At 44.0% G+C, this 17,283-nt stretch overlaps 1 protein-coding gene across 4 annotated transcripts; it reads right to left on the bottom strand.

Moving 5' to 3' along the window:
• Nucleotides 1–6,748: 6,748 nt before the first annotated feature.
• Nucleotides 6,749–17,207, bottom strand: Exosc1 (exosome component 1). 4 transcript variants are annotated; one of them, XM_041661971.1, is made up of 8 exons: nucleotides 17,045–17,197; nucleotides 16,842–16,957; nucleotides 14,441–14,515; nucleotides 13,091–13,179; nucleotides 9,761–9,794; nucleotides 8,026–8,076; nucleotides 7,712–7,796; nucleotides 6,749–7,122 (listed from the first exon to the last, which is right to left on the bottom strand). In XM_041661971.1, exons 1-8 carry the CDS (start codon nucleotides 17,073–17,075, stop codon nucleotides 7,016–7,018), a joined length of 588 nt encoding a protein of 195 aa, XP_041517905.1. In that variant the 5' UTR covers nucleotides 17,076–17,197; the 3' UTR covers nucleotides 6,749–7,015. The 4 variants fall into 4 exon arrangements, with proteins under 4 accessions (XP_041517905.1, XP_041517906.1, XP_041517908.1 ...); XM_041661972.1 differs by lacking the exon at nucleotides 7,712–7,796 and having other exon boundaries at nucleotides 8,049–8,076; nucleotides 9,729–9,794; nucleotides 17,045–17,207; XM_041661974.1 differs by lacking the exon at nucleotides 7,712–7,796 and having other exon boundaries at nucleotides 8,049–8,076; nucleotides 17,045–17,206.
• Between the last annotated feature and the right edge of the window lie 76 nt (nucleotides 17,208–17,283).

The following is a 17,283-nucleotide window of genomic DNA, read 5'->3' as shown; positions in this document are numbered from 1 at the left end:
CGGTGGTGGCGCACGCCTTTAATCCCAGCACTCGGGAGGCAGAGGCAGGCGGATCTCTGGGAGTTCGAGGCCAGCCTGGTCTACAAGAGCTAGTTCCAGCTACGGAGAAACCCTGTCTCAAAAAATCAAAAAAAAAAAAAAAAGACAGGTGGAGGGTTTGACTTAGTGGCTAAAAGCACTGGCTATTCTTAGAGAGGATCCAGCACTTCTGGCTTTTGGACACAGCGCACAAACATACTCAGAGAAAACACCCCCACACATAAAAATATTGTTTATCCAGCCTTAAAGTACTATGAGTTGTAACAAACTCCAACCTTTTAAATTGGGAAGGAAACCAGTAACATTGGATCTCCAATATGGTATAGAGCACAAGAGTCAACTGCAAGGTTCAAGAATGAAGGACTGCATACATGGAGGCAGAATGTTGTATACGTAATAAATCTTAAAAAAAAAAAAAGAAGAATGAAGGACTGGAGAGACGGCTCGGTGGTTAAGAGCACTCCTGGCTCCTGCACAGGATCTGGGTTCAGTTTCCAGCATCCATATGGTATATACACAGGCAAAACATTCAAACGCAGAAGAAAAAAACAGGCTAGTAGATGGCTCAGCAGGTGAAGAAGCACTTGCCACTTAAGCTTGATGACCGGAGTTCAATACTTCAAACCCATGTAAAGATGGAAGGCAGGCAAGAACTCGACAAAGCATACATAAACAAAAATGTGCTTTGAATAAAAATGGCCACATATGCTCATGTTTGAATACTGAGTCCATACTTGGTGGAATTGTTTACAAAGGGTTACATGTGGCTACTGGCGGAGGCTGCTTGTCTGTTACTGGCCTCTCAGACCCAAAATAATCACACTGAAACTATTAATTGCAATACTGCTTGGCCAATGACTAGTGTGTTCCTACCTAGCTTTTCCATTTTAACTCATTTCTATTAATCTGTGTGTTGCCATGTGGTTCTGGCCTACCGGTAAGGTTCTGTTCAGCCTGTCTCCTGCAGTGGCTACATGCCTGAGCATGCTAGGGATTCCTGCCTTGCCCTATTCTGCTCTGCGATAGGCCCAAAACAGCTTTTTTAATTAACCAATGGCATTCACAACATACTGAAGGGATTCTCACATCATATGGCTTTGGAGGAGGTATGTTAATCCCAGCACTAGGGAGGCAGGCCCATAAGAGCCTGTCTCAAAGGCAGATAAAGCTGGAGGTAAATCACACTGCTGTAGCGATGTTTTAGCAAATAAAGCTTGAAGTATAGGGCTAAGTCACTAGAGGCCAGGTGTTGTTGGCTCACCTTTCTCAATCCCAGTACTTGGGAGTCCCATGCCTTTAATTCCAGCACTAGAAAGGTGGAGTCAGGAGTGGTATGGCTGAGTGGAGGGAGGAATGTAAGGCGAGAAGAGACAGGAACTCATTGCAGTCAGGTTTGGAGACAGGCAGTCTGAGGACAGGACATGGTCTGAGCATTGGTAGAGGTAAAAGAGCTCTAGTGGTTGGCTGCAATGCATCTCTGCAGCCAGAAGAGGGCACCAGACCTCATTACAGATGTTTGTGAGCCACCATGTGGTTGCTGGGAATTGAACTCAGGACCTCTGGAAAAGCAGTCAGTGCTCTTAACTGCTGAGCCATCTCTCCAGCCCCTGAACTTGTATTACTATTATTTTGGTTTTTTTTTTTTTTTTTTTGGTTTTTCGAGACAGGGTTTCTCTGTGGCTTTGGAGCCTGTCCTGGCACTAGCTCTGTAGACCAGGCTGGTCTCGAACTCACAGAGATCCGCCTGCCTCTGCCTCCCGAGTGCTGGGATTAAAGGCGTGCGCCACCACCGCCCGGCTTATTTTGGTTTTTTTGAGACAGGGTTTCTCTGTGTAACAGTCCTAGCTGTCCTGGAACTAGCTCTTGTAGACCAGACTGACCTCGAACTCACAGAGATCCAACTGCCTCTGCCTCCTGAGTGCTGGGATTAAAGGTGTGTGCCACCACCACCCGGCCTCTGAGTTTGTATTATTAATACCAATTAGAATTCATGCTACACACTGGTTAGGTGGACATAAGGGCTTTCTAGTCTGTCTTTTCTTACAGAGTTGGGAACTGAAACGAATACACAGCAGGCTCTTCTGTTCTGCTTTGTATCCACACACTTGGTGCTGAAGATAGAACCCACACAGGCCTAGTCATTAGCTACATCCCTAGGCCTGCCTTTTCTTTGGGTTTTATGACAGGGTTTCTCTTGTGTAGCATTGGCTGTACCAGAACTCACTCTGTAGACCAAGCTGACCTCAAACTCAGATCTACCCGCCTCTTCTTCCCAAGTGCTGGGAGTAAAGGCTTGTGCCACCACCGCCCGACCTAGACTGATCATTCTAAACCTTGTGTTACACATCTGTAAGATACGATGAGCTGGTGCTACAGTCCGGGGTCACTGAAGTTCAGAAGTAAAGGAAAATGTGAAACTGATGCTAAGAAATTTCACTCCTAGCACATTTCCAGGTGGCGTAGATAAAAATTTAATCAAAATTGAAGTTGTGGGGTTTTACTGTCTTTAAAAAAATTTTTATTGCTTTATAAATACCATTCAAAATTTTCCACTTCCTCCCCTCCTTCCATCTCCCTCCCTCTCTTACTGTCTTTTTATTTTATTTTTTTTAAGAGACTGGACCTGACTGTGTTTTAAGTTCAAGAAATCCTTGCCTTGGTCTCCAGGTAGCAAAAGCACTGCACATTCTGAACCAACACTGTACTTCAAGGAATCAGTTCTGCAAAGTAATTGGGCATGCATAAAGACAAACTATGCAAGCTTTTCCCCGATATTATAGATATGATGCATCAGATACTTAATAAATACAATGACCTCCCATATTAGCATGCTCAGAGCAATTTTATCTACCCTTCAAAATAACCTTGAGGGGCTGGAGAGATGGCTCAGAGGATAAGAGCATTGCCTGCTCTTCCAAAGGTCCTGAGTTCAATTCCCAGCAACCACATGGTGGCTCACAACCATCTGTAATGAGGTCTGGTGCCCTCATCTGGCCTGCGGGCATACACACAGACAGAATATTGTATACATAATAAATAAATAAATAAATATTTAAAAAAAATAACCTTGAGATTCTAAGTAAACACCGAGAGGTGGTACTGCTTTGAGACAGGTTCTCCCGTCATCCAGTCTGGCACTGAGTTTACTTTAGCTGAGGATAACCTTAAACTCCTGTGTTTTTCTTTTTTGAGACAAAGTCTTAAATAGCCCAGAGTGACCTAGAATTCCTTTTTAATATTTATTTTACATGTATGGAAAATACATGTACATATGTGTACCATATACATGTCTGGTGCCCACCGCAGTCAGAAGAGGGCTTTGGATGGGTGCTGGGAACTGAACTCGGTTCCTCTACAAGAGCAGCAAGTGCTCCAAGCGCTGAGCCTGCCTCACTTGCTTCTTTCCAGGCTCATGATGTAGACCAGGCTGGCTACATCATGCTCTAAGCGCTGAGCCTGCCTCACTTGCTTCTTTCCAGGCTCATGATGTAGACCAGGCTGGCTACATCATGCTCTAAGCGCTGAGCCTGCCTCACTTGCTTCTTTCCAGGCTCATGATGTAGACCAGGCTGGTTACATCATGCTCTAAGCGCTGAGCCTGCCTCACTTGCTTCTTTCCAGGCTCATGATGTAGACCAGGCTGGCTTCCTGCCCCTGCCTCCTGAGTACTGAGATTAAAGCTTTGTACCACCACACCTGACCTTATTTTCTCTTCTCCTTCCTTGTATATTTACCTCTGAGCCTCCAGCCAAATATATTAAAATTCTTCAAGTGTCACCAATGTGGGAAACTAGATCAAAGGTACAAAAGAGCTTTCTGTCTCCAATTCTGGGCTTGGATCCTAGGACTCCAAATGCGTTGGGTCAAGCCCAGCAGCAAAGCATGTGCTAAGCGTGTGTGAGGGCTGAGTTTGGGCCCCAGCTGAGCAAACACACCACACACACACTGCATGTGGTCCTGTCATGGCTAGTTTCATGCTAACTTGACACAGCTAGATTATCTTAAAGGAGGAAACCCCAACTGGAAAAAAATGTCCCTCTAAGACCTAGACGTAAGCATTTTCTTAATTAGTGATTGATGGAGGAGGGCCCAGCACACTGCAGGGCCATCCCTCAGTTGGTGGTCCCTGGTTCTCTAAGAAAGCAGGTTGAACAGGCCATGATGAGCAAGCCAGTAAGCAGCATCCTTCCCTCCATGACCACTGCACCAGCTCCTGCCTCCAGGATCCTGCCCTGAGTTCCTGTCTTGATTTACTTCAATGATGACCAGTGATACAGAAGTGAAAGCCGAATCAACTCTTTCCTCCCGTTTTTGGTCATGTTTTGTCACAGCAATAGAAACCGTAAGACAGGCCTTATCGTTAATTCACTAAAAAATATTATTTTTGAGATGATTTTACTGTTGTAGCCTAGATTGGCCTTAATCTGTGTTTTTCTTGCCTAGGTCTCCTGAATGTTAGAATTCCAAGTGTGCCACAATGGGCATAAATGGGGGGGTCAGATGGCTCAGCAGGTAAAGGCACGTAAGGTCAAAACTGACAACCCAAGTTAGATGACCGAGACACAGGTAGAAAGAGAACTGACCACTACCAAGCTGACCTATGACTCCCACACGCACATAAATAATTTATTATTTTTTTTATTGATTTATTTTTATTTTATGTTCATTGGTGTTTTGCCATGAGTGGTGGGTTCCTTGGAGCTGGAGTTACAGACAGCTGTGAGCTGCCATGTGGGTGCTGGAAGAGCAGCCAGTGTTCTTAACCACTAAGCCATCTCTCCAGCCCCTTATTATTCTTTTTTAAATGGTGGTGTCGCGCATACCTTTAATCCCAGCAGTCAGGAGGCAGAGGATCTCTGTGAGTTCGAGGTCACTCTGATCTACAAAGCGAGTTCTAGGACAGCTAGGAATGAAGGAAACAGAAATGGACTGGAGAGAGGTTCAGTGAATAAAAGGACTTCCACACAAGCCTGACTTGGGTTTGATCCCTAGAACCCGAGCATGCGCCCGTAACGCCAGCAGTCCTCCAGTGAGACGAAGTGGGGACAGACAGAACTGGAAGCTCGTGGGCATACATGTAGCAGAAACAAGAAAGACGGACCTCCCCACCCCAAACAAGGTGGGGGTCAGTGAGACGGCTCAGCAGTGAGCTGTTTGAGTTTGCCCTCTGGAAGCCACAGAAAGGCAGCAGAGAACGGACTCTACCAGGTTGGCCTTTGACCCCCACATACATGCTGTGTCATATGTGCTACGGCACACACTTGCGCACATATAATGCAGTTAGAAAAAAAGGTAAAGGCCATCTGATCAAAAACAAAAACCAAGGTTAGGTAAGACAGAATGGATGCGCCAAAGCTGCCCTTTGACCTCCACACTCGTGTCTACACTTAAACACACAGCACATACACACTCTAAATATTTCTTTAAAAAGATAAAGGAAACATACGAATCAGCTGGACGTTAACAACTATGGAGATCACAAGACCAGGCGGGCCTGAACCCGGACCTCGCCTCCGCCACTGACAAAGTCCATACCGAGTTTACAGGGTGCCGGACATGTCAGCAAGAGCCATCCCTGTGCAGTTTCTTCATGCTTAATTAATTCATAGTTAGTATTCCCTCCTCCCAAAACTTAGCTTTGATTTCGGTTGCGCACTTGCTAGGGTGTTGTCTGCATGGAGCACCTTCACTCTTACCTAATGTCTTCACAACTGCTTTGTCTGATCCTCCCCTGACCATCTCACAGGGCAGTGATGTCTCTCGGGGCAGAGTTAACAGTTCCTGGAACGCCTGTCACAGTGACACTATGCTCACCAAACATTTTCAGAACTGCTACATGCAATTAATCACCACACATGCCCAAGAGTTCTCACTAACCATGTTATTGAGGGGTTTAGATAAAGTGCATGACCCCAGTGGCTGGCACCTAGGATGAAGCACTTGGGACACAACACACACACACACACACACAGATTGGAAGCTGGGTGTGGTGGTGTGTCTTTAATCCCAGTACTCAGGAGGGAGAGGCAGGTAAATCTCTGAGTCTGAGGCCAGCTTGGTCAACATAAAGTAGTCAGATCTTGCCTCAAAAATCAAAACAGAGACTGGCGGCTGGAGAGATGACTCAGTAATTAGGAGTACTTTGGGGGCTCACATCCAGTTCCAGGGGATCCAATGCACTCTTCTAGCCTCCATTGGCACATGTGCTGCACACACACACACACACACAACAATGAGAACGTTCACTGCATGTTCACCTTTTAAATAGTGACAGCAGGGGCTGTAGAGATGGCTTAACAGGGAAGGGCAACTGTCATCCAACCATGAGCGCCTGAGTTCAAATCCCAAGCATTCACATGAAGAGCTGGGCCTGCTCTCATAACACACACACACACACACACACACACGGAAATTATACCAGGCAGGTCAGTGGTGATGCATGCTTGGGAGGCAGAGGCAGGAGAGTATCTTTGAGTTCAAGGCCAGACTGGTCTACAGAGCTAGTTCCCAGGATAGTCAAGACTGTTTCACAGAGAAACCCTGTCTCAATACCCCCCAAAAAACTATACCACTAACAAGTGAAAAGCATTTTTTTCACCAGTCATAGCAAATACATATATACATATTTATAAAGAAGGCATAAGCTATTTCCAATATTACATGGTTTTGTTTGCTGAATGCAAACACCAGCCAAGAGAATAAAAATCAGTTTCCCAAGAACAGTGTTTTATATTTTGGTTGAAAGAGTCTTACTATGTAGCCTAGGCCACATTCACACTTGGGAACTAAAAATCTTCCTGTCTCAGCTGCACAGGCCTTGGGTGCTCATTACAACACAAACTTATTTCTGGCAGATTTTTCAAGAGGTGGTTGCTAGGTAACTGTAGACTCCTTAATAAAGACTGTGGCATCTTGATGTTCTTTTCATACTGGTACTCTTGGAAAAAGGTGGCTCCGTCTTTGAGGGGAAGTGTGTTTAGGTTTGTAAGAACTCAGGCTGTACCCTGGCCACTTTCCGGAATTCTTTTGTGTGGGTCTTGGGGCACTGCATCTCACACCAGCTGATGGGAACCATCTGGACACCTACAAGGAAAAAGATCAAGGTTGGTGTTGGAGGTGTGACCCCAGAGATTCTCCTGAGGCTCTTTTCTTTTCAGCTAGACAGGACATGGCTCTGCTGTAGAATGCTTACTTAGCATATGAAAGACTTAAGGGGAAAAAAGCCTCATTTATTCCATGATATAAGGGGGCACTTGATTATGATATATAATCACTATAATCTTACTAAACCAAGCTATGTGTTGTTCAACAACGGGGACATGCTCTGAGAACTAAGACCTAAACACTGGGCAAACATCAGTGTGTACTCACACATACTAAGTCAGCTACACCACTAGGTGACATTATCTTGTGATTTCTTGGGGGTGGGGGTGGTAGTGGGGTGAGGCTGGGGACTGGGGACTGGACCCAGGGCTGCATGAATACTAAGAAAATGCTCTCCTACTGAGCTAATCTTTAGCACTGGGTGTTACAATTCTATGGACCCATCATGGTATGTGAAACCTATAACTGATTAAATAGTTTTCCATATCAAATGGAAGAATGTGTATCCCTATTGCTTCCTAGATAACCATGGTTCCCAGGGAAAGACTTGGGAGCAAGAACAACTTACCCGATTCACTGTGGGCTACCACTACCCCTAACTCATTTTCAGCAGTGGTCAGCAGGTAATTGGACTGTGCGTCACCTAGGGAGATCTAGTCACACAGTGCCAGTGAAGGAAAGAGAGGCTTTCCGTGCTGTCGCCGTCTGCCACTTCCCCTCCCTTCGCTCTTTTAATACTGTTTTTTTTCTTTTTTTAACTACCCGAACTCCTGATTTTCCTGCCTCTATCTCCCAAGTACTAGGATTACATTAAGTGCCACTGAGCCTGGTTCCATTTCTTCTTTTGACAAAAAACCAGAAATGTGATATAATAAAGGATACAACTTTGGCCAAAACTATGTCACCTGGGCGGAAACTCTTGTAAACTTCAACCTGCAAAAAACCAAACAAGAATAAGTGAATTATGTCTAATAAAATACTACCACCAAGTAGAGCCAGGCCCATTTCTAATCCCAGGAGGGAGGTGTCATCATTATGTCAATTCAAATGTTTATTATTTTAGTATCATAATATAAATGAAAGAATTTGAATTTACTAACTTGATTAGGAATCTGACTCATATAAAGGTAGTATATCATCTGTGAAAACTGAGAGCAATGAACAAATACCCAGCTTCAAAGGCAGTCTGGGCAAGATCCTATCTCACAATAATAAAGTTTGTACGTGTGGAGCATCTATATTCATGCATGAGGGTGTGTATTTGTGTTGAGGTCAGAGGTCATATCTGGTGTCTTCCTTGGTGGCTCTCTACCTTATTTTATTTTTTGACATTTTCTCTTTGTCTTGTACTGGCTTTCCTAACTTTCTATGTAGACCAAGCTAATCTTGAACTATAGAGATCTGACTGCCTTTGCCACTCAAGGGCTGGGATTAATGGTGCATACTACTAAGCTCGGTTCCAATTTGTTTTTTTCAGCCAGGGTCTCTTACTGAATGAATCTCAATTCTAGGGAGCCTCCTGTTCCATATCCTCCACGCTAGCGGTTGAGTTAAACACTCACTTTCTACGTGGTGGCCAGGGATCCAAACACAGGTCCTTAGGCTCGTCCAGCAGGCACTGACCATCTCCCTAGCCTAATTAGTATCTTTTAATCATTTACTATTTTTCAGGAGAGGGTCTTCCTAGGTAGCCCTAGCTAACCTGTTCTGTAGATTAGGCTAGCCTTAAATGCACAGAGGTGCCTCTGCTGCTTCAGCAGTGAAATTTTAAAGACATGTGCCGTCATGATTGGCTAATAATTTTAGTGGTAACAGCTTAACCATTTTGGTCAACTGAATGAGAAAATCTTATACGGGAAGAAGGGACAGTGATTTGAATTTCATGTTATAGCAAGAAATGCTGTTAAGTCCTTACACTCTACATTCCTATGGGTTTCTGAAATCCCCTGGGATAATAATTCCTTTCTTGTTTGTTTGTTAGACATGGTCTCACTTTATAGTCCCAGCCTAGCCTGAACTAAGTATGTAGTCTAGGTTGGCCTCAAACTCAAGAGGTCTGCCTGTCTCTGCCTCCTGAGTGCTGGAGTTAAAGATGAGCATACGCTACCACTCCCAGCTATTATCCACCCACCCATCCATCATTTAGATTTATTCATCATAAATGTATGTATGTGTACCACATGCATGGAGGTGCCTGTGGAGGCCAGAACAGGTATCAGGTCCCCTAAAGCTGGAATTACAGGGGTTTATGAGCGTGTGAGGGCTGGAGACAGAACTTGGTTCCTCTGGACAAACAGAAAGTGCTCTTAAATGTCCAAGTCGTTTATCCAGTCTTGAGGATAATATTTTTCAAAGCAAAATTCTTTTTTTTTTTTGTTTGATTTTTTTCGAGACAGTGTTACTCTATATAATAGCCCTGGGTGTCCTGGAACTCACTTTGTAGACCAGGCTGGCCTTGAACTCACAGATATCCACCTGCCTCTACCTCCCAAGTGTTGGGATTAAAGGGATGAGCCACTACTGCCTAGCTAAAGCAAATTCTTAGAATCATAGAAAAACAATAACAAAATCTGGAAAAAACCCACAAAAACAAACACCCAAACCACCAATCTTCAACCTTGTCTTTTTCAGTTGCTCGGATATCTTCCTTGCTATGTAAAAAAAAAAAAGAAAAAAAAAGAAAGAAAAGAAAAAGAAAGAAAAATTAGTTATCTTGGGAAAGAATTTCCCATTGAGTCCTAGGAAATAATAAAACAGAATAGGTCATACTGGGTCCCCAGCTATCTTTAACATGCATAATAAAACACTTACCTTTTCTTGGAAAATAAAGAACAATAGTATTGATAACTTTCGACAATGGAAAAGTATATCAGAAATTCAAGGTCATTTGTGGCTACATATGGAATTTAAGGACAGACTGACTACAGGATGTTTGTCTAAAATAAATAAATAAATAAAAATTCACCTGTCCTACAATAATAGTATAATCGTTTCTTTTCAGTGAAGCCACACAACAACTTACCATTTTACCCACAAACTTTTTCCTTTTTTTCATTTTTTAGCATGCTTGTTTGGTCCCCCAGAACTGGAGTTACCCAGTGGGTAACTCGAAGAGCAAAAAGTACTCTTTTATTTGGTTTTTAAAGGCAAGGTTTCTCTGTGTAACAGCCCTGGAACTTGCTTTGTAGACCAGGCTGGCCTCAAACCCACAGAGATCTGCCTGCCTCTGCCTCCTGAGTGCTGGGAGGTTGGTAGCCTGCAGCCTAGTTAGTCTCGGATCAGCACATACTTGGCCAACGGGTTTCCTCCAAATAAGGCGCCCATGGAAAACGGACTCTCACTTGGCAAGGACTGATAGTCCATGAGACAGGGTTGGAATTTGCAAAATTTGTGCAGCTTGAGGCCCTATTTTCTCATTACATTGGTGACGCTTTGGGCGGGTTTCAGTTTTCCTTTGCCAGTCACATGCGCCATAGCTACAATTTCCCCTGGAAATTCTGTTCTTTCTCAAATATTTTCCTCCAAGCTTCATGAAGCTAATGCTTCTCAATTCTCTTATCTGGAACTACTAACTATAACTTCTACTGCTGGGAACGTTTCTGACTCAATCCAGACATGTGAAAACACTCAGAACAATATCAGTGTCTCACAGTTCAGGAAAGGAGAGTAGGGTGTGCATGCACAGAGAGGAAAGTCTCAGGGATACACACAGTGCCAAATGTTGAGAGTAAGAGCCTTGCACACCAAACACACAGAATCAATGGGGGAAAATGCGATGTAAACTATGGATGGACAGATCCATTTTTACCATACACAGGCTCTTCCTCTGGTGGAAGAACTATGGTGTAGTGAGACGGGAAGCATGCCTTATCAAGTCTGCTGTTTACAGATCGAGACATGGGACCCTCTTTTAGAAAAATGAACTGTATAAAAGCATATCTTGCAGACGTGAAAGAACCGTTCGGGTTTGAATACTGTTGTCCTTAAAGCATTGTGCCCACGTCTATTATTTTAACTTTGTAACCGCAGTAGCTGCCAGCTGACATAAGTGCTGTCGGAGCAGGATGTGCCTGGCTCAATATTTAGCTGAGCCTGCAAAAATGCTTATGTCTAGAATAAGGTTATGTAGGGGTTGGGAAGGTGTATTTGGGGAAGCATAAAGGGGAATAATAGGGACTTTCATAATGATCATGGCACATTCCTTAAAATACGTATTTCTTAAAAGTCAAATATAGGGCAGGGCGGTGGTGGCGCACACCTTTAATCCCAGCACTTGGGAGGCAGAGGCAGGCAGATCTCTGTGAGTTTGAGACCAGCCTGGTCTACAGAGCTAGTTCCAGGACAGGCTCCAAAACCACAGAGAAACCCTGTCTCGAAAAACCAAAAAAAAAAAAAAAAAAAAAAAAGTCAAATATAGGGTTGCGTGGTGGTGGTGCACACCTTTAATCCCAGCACTAGGGAGGCAGAGGCAGGCAGATCTCTTGTGAATTTGAGGCCAGTCTGGCATATAAAAGTGAGTTCCAGGACAGCCAGAACTGTCACACAGGGAAACTCTGTCTTGAAAAACAAACAAACAAACAGCTATTTGGAGCTGCTTGAGTACAATTTACCTGGTGGGTCAGAATCTTTCTTGCCCAACACACCTTCCCCACCTCAGGACCTGAACCAGAGCTGAGGCTGGATGCCCTGCTCTCAACAAGTACTCTTAACTGCTAAGCTATCTCTCTAGCCTCTCCACAAAACTTTTCTTACAACCTTTGGTTTCAATCAATATTAAAGAATAAGAATTATGTTGTAGTGCATATCTTAATCCTAGCACATGGAAAGCAGAGGCAGGTAAATTTCTGAGTTCAAAACCAGCCAGGACTAAATATTAAAATAAAAAATAAAAAAAATTAAAATAAAGGCTGGGCAGTAGTGGTGCACACTTTTGATCCCAGCACCTAGGGAGTCAGAGGTAGGTGGATCTCTGTGAGTTCAAGGCCAGCCTAGTCTACAAAGTGAGTACCAGGATAGAAACCCTGTCTTGCGGGGCGGGGAGGGAGGGAAAAGTGGGCCGGCAAGATGGCTCAGGGGCTAAAGATGCCTGCCATTTAAGCCTGATGAAAGATAAGATTCTGGAACCCACATCAAGGTGAAGAGAGTCAATTCCACAAAGTTGTCCTGACCTTTACATGTGCGCTGTTGTGGTTTGTGGGTTAGCATGTGGACACCAAACAAAATATTAAGAAAAAAGAACATGAAGGCACTTCCTAAGGAGCTTCTACACGGTTTGGTTTGGCTTACCCTGACACTGTTAGTCCACAGCTTTCCTTAGTCCTTTTTGAGACAGGACCTCATGAAGCCCAGGCTAGCCTTGGACATGCTATATAGCCAACAATTTTCTTGAACTTCTTACCCTCCTGCCTTGATCTCTGAGTGGTGTGATTACATGCAAGGGCCATTACATCTACATTATGTCATTCCTTTTTGTTTGTTTGTTTGTCAAGATAGGGTTTCTCTGTGTAGCTTTGGAACCTGTCCTGGAACTAATTCTATAGATCTGGCTGGTCTCGAACTCGCAGAGATTTGCCTGCCTCTGCCTCTCAGGTGCTGGAATTAAAGACATGCATTACCACCACATTATATTATATTATATTATATTATATTATATTATATTATATTATATTATTCTTGATCTAATCTAGGGCCTCTCCATCAACTGAGATATATCACTAGCTCCCCTTTTTGCTTTATTTAAAAATCCTCTTTTATTTTAACAGTTTTCATTTCTTATAGCTCATATAACTTTTTCTCTGGATATACTGTGGGGCAAAAAGCAAAGCACAAGGAGAGACTCAAGTGGGCAGGAAAAAGAACTGTAATTGCTCCATAAATTCCAGTCTTCCCAATGCCCTTGCCTCACTTCTGGTGCTGAGGCAAACGTAATTACAAGAATACATCTTACCGGATAGTTCCTCGAAAAGCATTTTTTAGTGGTGTGGACCCCACATACAAAATGTGTACTTTGGCAAAACGTGAGTTGATGCTAGAGACCTAGGGAACAGAGAAAGGTTCAGCATCAGAGAATCAGTCACTGGTCACTCCAAGAATTAGAGCAGGAAACCGGAATTACTAGGTTTAGTTTAAGTAACCATACTCAATACATAAAAGGCTTTTGCTTTCAATTTATCTTATGTAATGAGTGTTTTGCCTGCATGTATATCTGTGCACCACATGTGTGCCTGGTGTCCAGAGGTCAGAAGGTGGGGACAGGATCTCCTGGAACTAGAGTTATAGATGGTTGTGAACTACCATGTGCTACGAAACAAACCCAGGTCCTCTGCAAGAGCAACCAGTGCTCTTAGCCACCAAGCCATCTCTCCATCCCTTTATTTCATTTCAAAAAATTATATGCATGTGTTTGTGGGTACGTGCACCTGAGAGCAGGTGCCCATGGAAGCCAGAGGTCTTACACCTATCCCCCAGAAGTTGGAGTCATAGATGACAGAAATGTCATTTCCTGGGGCTGGACAGGCAGCTGAGCAGTTAAGGGCACTGGCTGCTCTTCTAGAGGACCTGGACCCAATTCCTAACACCCACATGACAGCTCATAATCATCTGTTCCTCCAGTCCCAGGGGATGCAGCACCCCCTTTTCGCTTCTGCAGTACCAGGTATGCACACGGCAGACAAAATACCTATACACATACAATGAAAAGAAAAAAGCTCCCAGAATTGAGAATGTCCTTTAGGGGAAGAGCCTAACATATTTAAAGGCCCCGTGTTCCATCACTTCCCCCCACACCCCATAATTCATGTGCCAACAAATATGGCAGTCACTAACCACAGTTTGCTACTGAATACTTAAAATGCAGCTAGTGTTGGGGCTAGGGGCTGGGGCGCAGGGTCTTACTCTGCAACCTACTCTGGTCTTGAACTTCTATGGAGTACAACAAAGGTTATATTCCATACTCCTGTCCAGTTTCCCAAATACTGAGACTACAGATATGAATAATCATGCCTGACTGAAAATGAATTTTTCTTTCTTTCTTTCTTTTTTTTAATTTTGAAACAGGGTTTCTGTTTGTAGCCCTGGCTGTCCTGTCCTGGAACTCCATCTGTAGACCAGGCTGGCCTCAAGTATACACCTGCCTCTGCCTCTTAAAACCGTGAGCCACCATGCCCATGCCTGAAAATCAACTTTTAACACTTACAAACTTAAATAGCCCCCATATAGCTAGTGACTACTGTATTAAGTAGTAGAACACAGCAGGTGTAGAATTTTGGCCTAAGTGCAAGGATGAGGATCAGCTCACCTTACAGGTGACAACAGCTCCTACATCTGGAAGTAGCTGGGACTCTGTTTCTCTCATCACAGACACCACAGGAAGCTATAAAGAGAGTAAAGTTGATGTTGGGTAAAGATAACGGTGGTTAGAGAGTAATGCAGAATTGTCCTAGGACAGTGTGGTCACAAGGTAGACTATAGATACATTTGTAGTCCGTAGCAGAGGATATTAGCAATTTTAGAAAATTTAAAAAAAAAAAGGAAAGAAAGAGTATAAGAGACCATTAAAATTAGGGTGCCAGATTTAATAGGAACATCTCTGATTAGTACTAAATTTTTTGAAGATGCTCTTGTGGTTTCTTGATATATAATCATATTGCTTATAATTATGGCTATCTTGACTCCTCCAAACTTAGTCTGCTTTTATTTGTTTGTTTGTTTTTTGAGACAAGGATTCTCTGCACAGCTTTGAAGCCTGTCCTGAAACTCACACTGTAGACCAGGGTGGCCTTGAACTCACAGAGGTCCACCAGCCTCCTGAGTGCTGGGATTAAAGGCGTGTACCACCACTGCCCAGCTGCTCCTTTTTTAAAAATCTGAAAAAGATAGGATTTACAATTGAATGTTATAGAATGATAATTCTTGCTTTATCCCATCTAATGGCAATTGATATAATGGAATCTTGTCTTTGAAAAAAAAAAAAGCAGCACTTCTCTTACTCTGTGCTTTTGTTTTCCCGTTTTACTAATTTTTTTCCATTTCAAATTGTTTAGCCCATGGGCTGGAGAGATGGCTCAGAGGTTAAGAGCATTGCCTGCTCTTCCAAAGGTCCTGAGTTCAATTCCCAGCAACCACATGGTGGCTCACAACCATCTGTAATGGGGTCTGGTGCCCTCTTCTGGCCATACACACAGACAGAATATTGTATACATAATAAATAAATAAATATTAAAAAAATTGTTTAGCCCATTCTTTATGTCAGAATTGCATTCTTTTTTTTTTTTTTTTTTTTTTGAGACAGGGTTTCTCTGAGTAGCCCTGGCTGTCCTGGAACTCGCTTTGTGCACCAGGCTGGCCTCAAACCCAGAGATCAGCCTGTCTCTGCCTCCTGACTGTTGGGAAGAAAGGCGTAACTGCCCGGTCAGAACCGTGTTCTTTCCACTCCTCCACCTCTACTCATCCTTCAGATGTTTCAGCCGACACATTATTTCACTAGCGAGAATCACGGCCATAAAGCTGTTAAATGGTCTCACTGTACTGTGCAATCCTTTCAAATTTGAAGACATCCAATTCCCAAGCAACACACATTTGAACATTTGTTTATGATTTGTGTCTGTGCCTCTTCAACAGCAAAGCTAAGTGTATTTTTCTCGGGACTATATCCCCAGTAGACAAGGCAGCACTGTGCAGGACACGTGAAAGTGAGCAAGAGAAATCTATGTAGTGAGTAAACAGACATTTAAGTTTATTTCCAAAACCAACTGACTGGAACCTGTTTTTACAAATAAGCAAAAACCCGAAGCTTGAAGTTTAGGTTTAGAGAGTCCCTAAAGAGTTTTGATTCTTTTTAGTTTTTGTTTTTTTTTTTCAAGCAGAGCTGGAGTTTGGATCTCTGGTTCCAAGCTTGGCATGCTACGCAAGCATTGTACTGCTAAGTCCAGCCTAAGGTTTTAATTCTTAATTTTTTATTGCCTTACATTTGTCAACCACTTCTTTATCTGCGCCTGTTTGTAGCTGGGAATACAATCGTGTACCACCATTATGCACTACCGTTGCATAGTCACACTTGGAAGTATAGATAGGCAAGAATCTTAGCGACGTAAAAGTAAGCAAGAGTAACGTATTTAAATAAGCGCTCTGGAGGAAGATTCTTGCGTATAACCATCCTACTCCCACCAAAATCCCATATTTTTTTTTTCCAATTAGTGGATCCAGACGGGCTTCTCTGGAAAAACCAACCAAACAAAGACTAACTATCGAGGTCATTTAAAAGAGGTTAGAGTTACGGGGTTGAGTTATGTTCCAGATAGGCCGCAAGTGCATAGGCTTCGAGGCAGGGGAAAGCTTAGAGCATTAGGACACTGGAAATCGCCAGCATTACACTGATGTCACGGAGGTGAGGACAGTACAGTCATTTCAAGGTTTAAGGGAGAGGCACGACCAGGAAGCTCTCTGCTGGCTGGGCTACTCTCAATTTGCAGGTCCTCTCCCTCCCCTCCACGTCCTTCTGAGAGCGCAGCCACAACCAAGCCAGATAACATAACCAGTGTGCAGAGGCTGTGCTTTTGGTTGGGATCATAGCTGGGAGAAATCGAGAGATCAAAGCATCCCGCTGTCACCGAAGCCCGCGTCCGCAGTGCCTGTGCACAAGGACCAGAATTCAATGGCAGCCTGAGGGGGAACGCGCGCTGGGTAACCGCTTCATTTACCGCGCCATTCTCGCTGGTCTTCGTCAGGCAGCCTGCCAGCGACGAAAAGATGTAGCCATGCCGGGTGTAGGTGCCGCTCCCGGGGCTGCCTTCCTCCAAGTTACACAGACGTTCGCCTGCAGAAGAAATGCAGCATCAGCCACAGGCACCCAGAGGCTGGTTGCCACGCAGCATGGGACTGCTTGCGGAGACCGCTCACTTACCAGGGATGCAGTACCTCACAGGTGGTGCCATGCTTGTCCCTGTCCAAAACCCGGATGAAAACGAAGTCAAGTGTTCATTGGTCAGCTAGAGGAGCGGCTCCTCAGTAACACGTGCGGCAATTGGCACTTTTGACCTCGCCGAGGCGAGAGCAAGGCCGGACTCCATTTCCCAGGCTGCTCCGGGACAGATCTCTGGGCGTGTCTTTGCGGGCTCCGGGACTCGCGCCTGCGCATCTGGG

Source organism: Microtus oregoni, unplaced genomic scaffold, assembly GCF_018167655.1.
Source record: "Microtus oregoni isolate MIOR12 unplaced genomic scaffold, Mior012 000012F_ref0000307, whole genome shotgun sequence".
NCBI classification, from domain to species: domain Eukaryota; kingdom Metazoa; phylum Chordata; class Mammalia; order Rodentia; family Cricetidae; genus Microtus; species Microtus oregoni.
Note: the sequence above shows the minus strand (reverse complement) of the source record. Positions and strands in the feature narration are given on the sequence as shown.

Bases quoted from the DNA above. Each gene is read 5' to 3' on its own strand.
- Exosc1 (XM_041661971.1), bottom strand. From the start codon at position 17,075: ATGGCACCACCTGTGAGGTACTGCATCCCTG. The intron at 13,180-14,440 runs GTGAGCTGATCC...TCTGTTCCCTAG, and splicing joins GAGCTGTTGTCACCTGTAAG to GTCTCTAGCATCAACTCACG. The intron at 7,123-7,711 runs GTAAGTTGTTCT...TTTTCCTTGTAG, and splicing joins GGTAGCCCACAGTGAATCGG to GTGTCCAGATGGTTCCCATC.